Below are 9599 nucleotides of genomic sequence, written 5' to 3' on the forward strand. Positions count from 1 at the left end.
CTTCAGAAGCATCCTTACCTTCAGTGTTTTCTCTTTTCTAGCGTAGCAGCTCCCTACTTGTCCAGCTTCATCCATATGCTGGAAAAGCCTAGCCTGGGGTATCTACTATGGAGCTTAGACTAATGTCTAACCACAGCTGTTCAGACCAGTGTAACAGGACTTTTGCTGTTTGTGGCTTAGGGCCAACAATCCAAGGTTTCAGAAAACTTTAAATGCAGTCAAACATCAATCTTTTCCCCACCTCCCATTCCACAACCAAGGTTTTGGGTGATACTGCCCAGGAGAACAGCCAAAGTCACAAGGCTTGCTCCTGCTACTATGGGATTAAGGAGACACTTTGAGGTGTCATCTGAGAGCTAATTGCTTGTTGAATGTAAGTCCTTACAGAACAGCTCTTGATTTCCTAAAAGGCAAACATTGCTATATTTCGGAAGTGCGACTTCCAGATCCAGGGATCATTTTTTCCCTCTCCTCCTCATCATGGCGTGTGGTTTTGTTTTGGTACAATTCATTTTGGTTTGTTTGTACTGCATACTTCACACAAGCTAAAAATGACAAAGCTGATTAAGCAATCCCTTCCTCCAAAATACAAATACTGAAGTCTATGACAGCTTTTTCTGCAGCTGTAGACATTTATTCCACACTTTAAAGAGTGCTGACTCTTACACAGAAATATTTTACTCTCATGACAGCAATAATTTGTAAGGTAAGAAGTTTTATTATTAAGACTTCCTCCATCAACAGTTCTAGTAATAAAAGGAGAGAAACAGCAGGAAAAAAACAAGGTAGGAAAGAGTGACTAAGGCCCATTTCCTTTACAGTTTTTAAGTCAACAGTTATTGATGATTTAATTATATTTTTATTATTTCCATTACGATTTTATTCTGTGCTTAAAAATAATCTTAGCCTGAGAAGACACATTTCCTCTATTTCTTCACAAGCCATACTCCTTTTGGATGTTGACCAGAAAAAGCACCATTATCTTCCTTAAAATCAGGCACTGTATTTACAGTTAGCAGCTGGGCAAGAAAGAGAGCACAAAACAGGTGGAAAACTACACCTTATTTATCTACCTGAGAGACAATAGAAAAAGGGATTGGTCCCAAAAAACAGACAAAAAACCTGAAAGACAAAAATGTGATGGAGACATCTTCATTACTGCTATGCCAAGAGCTATATCCTGTTTGGTATCTATTGTAAAGGAAAATACACTGGGGAACGCAGTAAGGCTAATTAACATTACAATCAATCACACAGTAATGCCCTCTTGGGGTGTGTTTTGAAGGCACATCATCCAACAGGGAAAGATTGGTAATGGTTTGGCTGATGTGTGCCTGCAGATATGCAGCCTGCTGACTTCAGTTGGCTGAAGAGTTAAATGTAATTTAACAGTACCCCAAACCATAATGTTTTTACAACTCAATTCAGTTTTTCTACAGGAACCCATAATACTCCTTGGGCCAGAAATTCTGAGTTTTCTGCTAAGCAAATCACCCTTTAGTCCTGAATTTAAAAAAAAAAAGTGAAGCTTCAGAAGGCCAACACACTTTTTGGTTCCGTAGTAACCCAACCCATGTACGGATTCCAACTACGGATATTCCGTATTTCAGTATCAGTTCAATAACACTCAGAAGTATGGCACTGTGGAAATCATTTGCAGAGACTCCATAGGAAGTTAGGAATGGTCAAATAACTCAGTGGCCTTCAGCACAGAAGAGAAATGCAGGGGAACATACCCACGGAAGATGGCACTCCAGGCTCTCACATCCACAGGCCTGCACTTTCCTGTTCCTCTGCCTTAGGTCTCTAATTTCCTCACGCTTATTCCTATAGAACTGCTGCCTGCACCTTTTCACCTTCACCCATATATACATAAATAGTGGTATGAGCTCTCATATGCTCCCCACTGCCCCTTGGTTTGGGGACTTCTATTGCCATTGCTGATTACACATAGGTTTTTGAAAACATAGCACATACACAATTTCTTCTTACTGCCTTCACATTTCAATTACTCCCATTGCATATTGTCTCAGCTTTCTTACTACATTCATAATGAGAAGCCACCTCAACAAAGCCTATGTTAGGCAAGAGATTTCTCTCCTATATACTCAGCAAATGAAGTGTCAGCAGACAGAAAGCAATTTGTTCCCAGTCCCAAAGAAGCCTCCAGCTTGATGGAACCACCTCCTCCATTCTACTTTTCCCTGTATCTCAGCACCAGAGAAGAGAAATGAAAGAAGCACAAGAAGAATTAAGAACACACCTTTTAAAAAAATTGTATAAATCACATTCATCACTGGAATTAAGCTGTGTCACCTCCCCACCTCTGGCTTAGCCAGCTCTCTCTCCTTTGTGCAGTGTCATTACGGCGATCTCCACAGGAAGAAATGAGGGTGGGGAATTCCTCTGTGAGGATCCACTGCTTCTTATTTATGTAGATAAGCGTCTAGCCAGAGTTCCCCTGAATCTTTCAAAGAGCTGCCAAGAGAGAACCACATTTCCTTAGAAACAAGGTAATAAAATACAGCATCTATACTGTCCCATAAACTCGTGGGAAGAATTCCCATCTATAGATTAAGCAAAGGAGATCCTTAGAAACAAGTCAGTGTAGTCTGTAGCTCCTTAGAAAAGATAAGAAAGAAGCAAGTCACATTTCTATATCAGATGAAGGCTGGAAGGCTAAGAAAACAACCTGAGTAGAATTAAGCAAGAGGAGCAAGCACAGTAGAAGAGAGATGCATGACTTTTCAATGGAAAAGAAATACTGGTGGTGATGAGGGAGGGAAAGAAATGAGGACACCCCCTTCTATGTCCTTGCTCGTTCACTCTAATGTTGAACAGCCCTTTACCCAGAGAATGCAGTGGGTTGATACATACTATACTATATCTGCAAAGGCGGTGAGTAATGGCTTGCAGTGGTACTCAATACCATGTTTGGCACACAAGGACTTCACCAAAGGGGCCACCTTCCAGTAATTGTGTCGAGGCATGGTAGGAAAAAGGCTGTGGGGGGTGGAAAACAAAGGGAATTCTATTATTACCTTGCACAGTTCCCATATCTCTTTTGTACTTAAGTTTAGGAGGCACGCAGCCTCACTTTGTGCCTACAGCCATTAGCGTTCCGCAGTGGTCTCTCACACCACTTCACTCAATAGCTGTACTCAGCAGGAAGCTGGCAATTCTCATTCACTCCTATGCCATGCTTCCCATAGCAGAAGTGGTTTTGGTGCTCACCAGCACTCCAAAAAGTTTATGACCACCATATGGATTTCCCATGTGGTGATACCATCTCCTTATAAAGAGCACAAAAACTACCCAAATTTTACGTTGTTCCTGCCTTTAGCTGATAGAGAGACAGAGAGACACAGACCTAAATGGCTCCTCAGGTCTCATGTAACTAGCACTCCCTGAAATACTCTCATATCCCCAACCCACACTTCAACTCACTGGTGCTCAATTTGGAAGTTCAGATGTCCACTGAACCAGTCATTGAAAAAGGACTGACGAACATTACAGGTTGCCTGGAGCTGAGAGAAAAAACATAACAATTAAGTATTCTTACATGAGTCAAACACAACAGTAAGCAGGCAGAAGTTCCTTACCGCATGCCTCCTCATTGAATACAGCAATTCCAAACGCCATCTCAAGTCAGCATGAGACGGTCATGCTGTGGTATGTGATTGCTAGGGACATCATTTAGGAGAATAGACATGATTTCCCCAGTAAGATAAATAACCATGACTTGCTGTGCAGGTCCCCTCACATCTCTCACTTAAACTACATAATGCCCTCAGAGTTTAAATGAGACAGAACACAAAGCGTGAGATTCACCCTTCCCACATGGGAAGATCTCCATCTGAAGACCACTGTAGCATCTTTGGTTTTTTTCTTTGACAAAATCTATTCTGCACTCAAAGCCTCCATCCCACTTCTGCACCCCCTTGCTTTGCACTCACTTCACACAGTGAGGACAAGCTGCTTATGTTTTCCTCTCAGTTTCCATCACTGCTGTAATCAGCTCTCTTGGGTGTTATGCACGTTCCCTCATTCCAGGACACAACTCTCTGGAAAGAAGGTCTTACCTGGGTAGAGAACCAGTCCACATTCTTATCATAATCAATATGCATTGGGATGTGATTCATTTGTGTAATCCAGACAAACCAGTTACTCTCTATGAACCTGTGCATACAAAAACAACACAAAACCATCACTGGTCCCACACCAATACCTAACTAGTCAGAACAAAGCACTTGTACTTACAAAAGCTAATCATAAATTGATGAAATTTTGTATTTATATAAGCTAGTCAGTAATTGATAAAATGAACACCAGGAACCCCAAGCATCTGTCCAGCAGATCAGGCCTACACAAACCTTCTACAGACACGTGCCAAACAATCAAGCTCTGTCTTGCTGAAAGGAATAAGGGAATTGAATAGGGAACAGATGGAAAAGATAACCAGGAGGCTGAAGAGGTGATACAAAGGGAACCAAGTAGAGGAAATGCACTCAATTTTAAGTTGAATGATACCTGACTAACAGATGAAGCCCCAGGATACCCTTCACGCCCAGTAAGGGCAAGTAGGTGAGAAAGAATCGGATGTAGAAGGTCAGCATCCAGGCCAGGTCCTGTAATAAAGGGAACAGATAAAACTCTGTTAAGAGGAAGAATTATTGGCATTTAAATCCATCTCTCTCCAATTCAGAGACAAGACTGTTGTGTAGGACCACGTCAAAGGCCTTAGAGAAGACCAATGATGACATAGATGACATCAGTTATTTTCCCTTGTCCACTGGAGCAGGCACTCCCTCACAGAAGGACTCCAGACAGGTTGGGCAAAATTTGCCCTTGGTGAAGCTACGTTAGCTATCTCAAATCACCTCCCTAGCTTTCACATGCCTTAACAAGGGAAGATCAAGGAACGGGTATTCCAGATACAGAGGTGTGACTATAGTTTCCAGAATCTTCATTTCTACCTTTCTTGAACATGGGAACAATGCTTCCCTTTTTCCAGTCACCAAGGACACCACCTGACTGCCGTAACTTACCAAATATGACAGAGAGTGGTTGGACAACCACATCAGACTGTTCACTCGGGGCCAGTTAGCCAGACCTGAATGGAACTTTTCAGAGAAGGGCTGCATGGAAAGTTGCTTCCCGCCTCCATCAAACATTATTTCCCTGATCATATAACCCCACCTTCTTGACAGGGAGATGAATGGCTCAGAGATCTTCCTATTAATGCAGCATTTCCTACACTGAAATGCTTCTGTAATACAAGGAAAAGTTACCACCAGCAAAATGGAATTTACTTACCACCCACTTTTTCCTCTGTACTACAAAGTAGAATATGTACCACTGGAAGTAAAGAGGCACCAGAGCTGGGGGACCAACTGTAATGGAGAAAGAGATTGCAGAGATATCAACCATGCCTTCTTAATCATTACAGTGATGTGAAGTGGAAAATGAGGGGTTGAGAACATGCTGTCCACAGAACTGTAAAATGTAGGGTCACTCACTGATGAAGAAGTACTTGTGCTGGTGGTTGTAAGGCATGAATTTCTTCTTTTGTTCGCCAAGCTGTTAAAATAAGCAAATTACACAGGCCATAAAGACGTTTCCATATACAATCTTATCAATTCCTAAAAGAGCATGCTTAGATACCTCCCATCAAACAGATATCCTGTCAAACAATACCAGTCTCCACAATGCCATTGGCTTCATTTTTTCCCTGGAACTTCAGTCTATGAGTGCTGTGCCACGTTTTCTAAAGAGAACCTGATCTCCTTGCCTTGGATGTGCAATGGGCTGGGTAGTTTCTTGCATTGCAAACAGTAAAGTGCACTGGAAGCTCTTGCCCTACAGAGGGCATGGTTGCTTAAGAAAACATACCACGCAACATTAAGAACAGTTTGCTGCCAGTATAGAGCTTCATTAAGAAGAGAAACCTATGATACTACAGACAAAGGTGACAGTGTGTAAAACTCCCACCTACTCACAGTTAGTCTCCAAAGCACAGAAATAAACATCTAGACACTAAATTGTGCCTACAGGAACGCGGGTGAACAGATTATCCTCCCCCTGAGGCTGCTAATGTTTCAGTGTTCCCCGTATCAAAATAACAGATCATACTGCTGACACCCCCAAGGAACTCAATGACACCCCTGTACATACCCAAACTAATTCAAAGGCCACTAATGCCAAGGTGCTTCTTCCATACATTCATTAAATACTGAGACAGTCCATTCACCAAACCAACTGGTCTCTTGTCTCCCAGCTCTCCACAGCTTTCCAAAACTGCATGTTGCAACCTCATGTACTTCACTAGGTCTCACCTCTACAGAGAGCTTTTTTCCCAAAGCAAAAAATAAGGGGTGCATGTTAACATCAGGGTCCTTTCGGAAGCAGTTGGGTTTCGCGTGGTGCTGGAAGTGGAGGTGGTTCCACCAGCTGGCTGGTGCTCCCTGCAGGAATCATAGAATCATTAAGGTTGGAAAAGACCACTAAGATCGGCAACTCCAACCCCAACCCATCCCTACGATGCCCACTGACCATGTCCCTCAGTGCCAAGTCTGTGTGTTTCTTGAACTGTTACTGGAGGTGTGACTCCACCTCATCCCTGGGCAGCCTGTTCCAATGCCTCACCACCCTTTCTGAGAAGAAATGTTTCCTAACATCCAACCTGAACCTCCTCTGGCACCACTTAAGGCCATTCCCTCTTGTCCTATCACAGTTACCTAGGAGAAGTACATTACAACCTCTTTTCAAGGCATTGTAGGAAAGAAGAGATGAGAATATAGTGCCACTAACAAGCTGCATTTTCTGCCCATAGCCCTCCCTCCCCAGCAGCTCCTTGCATTTCTTTCTTCTTATACAGAGGTTGTTTTTAACAGCAGAGACTCCTGGGCTGTTCTCTGGTAGATCACCCAGCACTGACTGCTCACCTTCAGGTGGCCGATCACAAACTTGTGCACCCAGTGGTTCCATTTGGACTTGCTAAAGACTGAAAGATGTCCAAAATCATGTTGGAGCCAGCCAGCCTGGGCCTGGATGGCAAAAAAAAAAAGAAAAAAGAAAAGGAGAAAAAAAAAAGAGTTGGGAGCCTTTGCTTCCACAAAGGGGTTTCTCCTCTACGCTTACCATTCCCACATTCCCCATGAGACATCACTGGTTAGCAAGAGCACATTCCATAATCACAGAGAAGCATTTCCATTATTAATACCCAATCAAACAATCACCTTTTACTGGATAGCAGTGCAGTTCAGACTCTGCTAATGATGTTTAGTCCCAGACCAAAGGAAGGAAAAATTAACATAGCTAACAATCAGCACTCGTTCTCTTACAAAACTGTACTGAAATTGGCAACAAAGTCCCCTTTTAGGAGCAGCTTGCTGCTGCCTTCTCCGAGTACTTGTAATTCCAAAAGGATCAGCTGGCTGCAGCAGGAATAGCTGGGGCTTTCAGAGCTGTTCTGCCCTCTTCTCTAACTCACTGTATGTTCCCATGGGAACTTGGTGGCTTGGCCAGAGCGCAGTTCCTTAGAGCTCTGGCACAAGAGACCTCAGAAGTGCAGCACGGCTTTATTTTGTGTGAGGAAAGCTGGAAATAAGGAGAGCTTTGATGGGCTGTGGGAAGCAGAAAGCAGCATGAAGTCTGCTCTATCAAAAAACTCATGTCATGGTACTGCAGTTCTGACCCCTCAGTGGAACCTGAGGTGGGGCAGAACATTGGGAATTCTACAAAGACGAGAATTTCTCCCATGCTCGGTCTCAAAGGACTACTGTTTGGGGTTTCTGGGACTTTTTTGGCTTTTTTTCTTTGCTCACTTTGTGCCTAACTGCTTACCTGGACAGTGCCTAGAAGCAAGGCAGAGAAGAGGAAAGGCATAGTGGATGATCCAAAGTACCAGATGGTGAGCCACGCTGCAACATCCAGCACCAAGATGTGACAGAGATGCAGGAGGAAAAAGGTGCGGTTGGGTTTGAGAAGCCCCATCTTCTCAACAGTGGCACGGAGCTCACGGAAATCTTCTACCAGCTTTTTCTGTGGGGAGATGCAAGAATATGTACCTACTGGTCAGAAAATACCCCAGAAACCCCAAGAGGAGCTCCTCTTCAGGGAGTTACTGTGGCAATGGGGCAATGCTGGAGGTCAGTCAATTCAGAGACACATCTTCAGCAGCTGCATCATGACCCCAAGTAGGCAACGACTTCTGGGATACTTTCTTAGCTGACTGCATCTGCTCTCTCCATTCCCACCTATGGGTGATTGGTGGGCATTTCTACTAAGAAAAAGCAAACAGCGTGGCTTCAACCCAAATACCAAAGGTTTTGAGATACTTACATTCTTGCTGGGTTCAAAACTGGGTTGATCTGGTGCCAGTTCCCCAATCAAGAGTGGGCTCATGTACTTTTTCACCAATGTCTTGTCAAGATGAAATGCTATGAAAGGATCCTGAAATACAGATATAGGAACAGGATGATAAAAATGACAAAAAAACAACACTTTGGGTGGTGGCAAAAGAAAGCTATTTCATGATGTCCTGGATTAAGTCGAAAGCAAACCAGTCAACAGAGTTGGCAGGAACTGATTTCTGCCATGAACTTTACTGCTTTCTTCTCACTGTGAATAATTATTTGTAGCTGAATTTTCTGCATTAGTTTCTATCAGGTTGCTATGAATTACAGCTCACCACAGAACATAGGCTTACTCCCATCTAACCTTAAAATTCCATAGGATCATTAAGGTCGGAAAAGACCACCATGATCATCCAATCCAGCTATAAACCAATCACTGCTCTGCCCATCTTCTACTAAAGCACATCACCTAGAGCCACATCCACTCTTCTCTTTCACAGTCTGCTGAGCCCCAAGATCTGTCACCTCAACCACATATTCCTCTCTCCCTCTCTTTTGTCTTTAGCTTCTATCTTATTGCCCTCGTACACCATATCAGGAAATGAAAGCCAGACTAGGGACAGGGACAAAACATTAGCACAAAAACAGAATCAGCTGGCTGAAAAAATGGGGCAAGAGGAACCACAGACAGACGATGGCAGCTCCTGGTGACCGAGACCAGCCTCTCAAAGCCCCCACATTGCTCCAAGCGTGTTGTGAGGCAATCTCCAAAGGCCATACTTCCACACCTCACTGGAATATTCTTGTTTTCTTGGTCGGTGCCTCGTGCTCCCACCCAGCTCCCCTCCACATCACAGAAGAGTACCCCAGTAACTCTTTTTCCTGCCTACTACGCTGAAGATCTTAATTAGGGAAAACAGTTACTTTTATCAGCTAATTGCAATGTCAACCATAGAATCGTATGAGCTGGAAGGGACCCTTAAAGGCCAACTGGTCCAACTCCCCTGCAACGACCAGGGACCCCTATATACTAGATCAGGTGCTCAGAGCCCCGGCCGGTCCGGCCGGACAACCAGGTGAGAAAACACCACTGGGTTCAAAACACGAGACAGCGGTGGGTTCCAAACGCCGGCAGCGCAGCCACAGTGTCAGCTCCTCCGCAGCTCGGAGGCAGCAAGCTCAGGGCGCGAATCGGCCGAGGGGCTGCAGGGGGAGGGCGGCCCGCGTCGCGTCTCCGGCAGC

General features: G+C 44.0%; 1 protein-coding gene across 1 annotated transcript in view; it reads right to left on the reverse strand.

Moving 5' to 3' along the window:
• Positions 1-695: 695 nt before the first annotated feature.
• The window catches only part of FADS1 (fatty acid desaturase 1), a 10138-nt gene continuing 1234 nt past the window's right edge, over positions 696-9599 (reverse strand). Inside the window, exons 2-12 of the mRNA XM_010711277.2 lie at positions 8344-8454; positions 7846-8043; positions 6945-7046; positions 6336-6464; positions 5520-5580; positions 5317-5393; positions 4531-4628; positions 4083-4179; positions 3448-3527; positions 2878-3003; positions 696-2478 (exon numbers count right to left, since the gene is read on the reverse strand). Coding sequence (XP_010709579.2) covers positions 2427-2478; positions 2878-3003; positions 3448-3527; positions 4083-4179; positions 4531-4628; positions 5317-5393; positions 5520-5580; positions 6336-6464; positions 6945-7046; positions 7846-8043; positions 8344-8406 — 1083 coding nt within the window. The 5' untranslated portion in view covers positions 8407-8454 and the 3' untranslated portion in view covers positions 696-2426. The remainder of the gene's footprint in view (positions 2479-2877; positions 3004-3447; positions 3528-4082; positions 4180-4530; positions 4629-5316; positions 5394-5519; positions 5581-6335; positions 6465-6944; positions 7047-7845; positions 8044-8343; positions 8455-9599) is intronic.

The sequence above is a fragment of the Meleagris gallopavo genome, chromosome 5 (assembly GCF_000146605.3).
Source record: "Meleagris gallopavo isolate NT-WF06-2002-E0010 breed Aviagen turkey brand Nicholas breeding stock chromosome 5, Turkey_5.1, whole genome shotgun sequence".
Classification (NCBI taxonomy): Eukaryota; Metazoa; Chordata; class Aves; order Galliformes; family Phasianidae; genus Meleagris; species Meleagris gallopavo.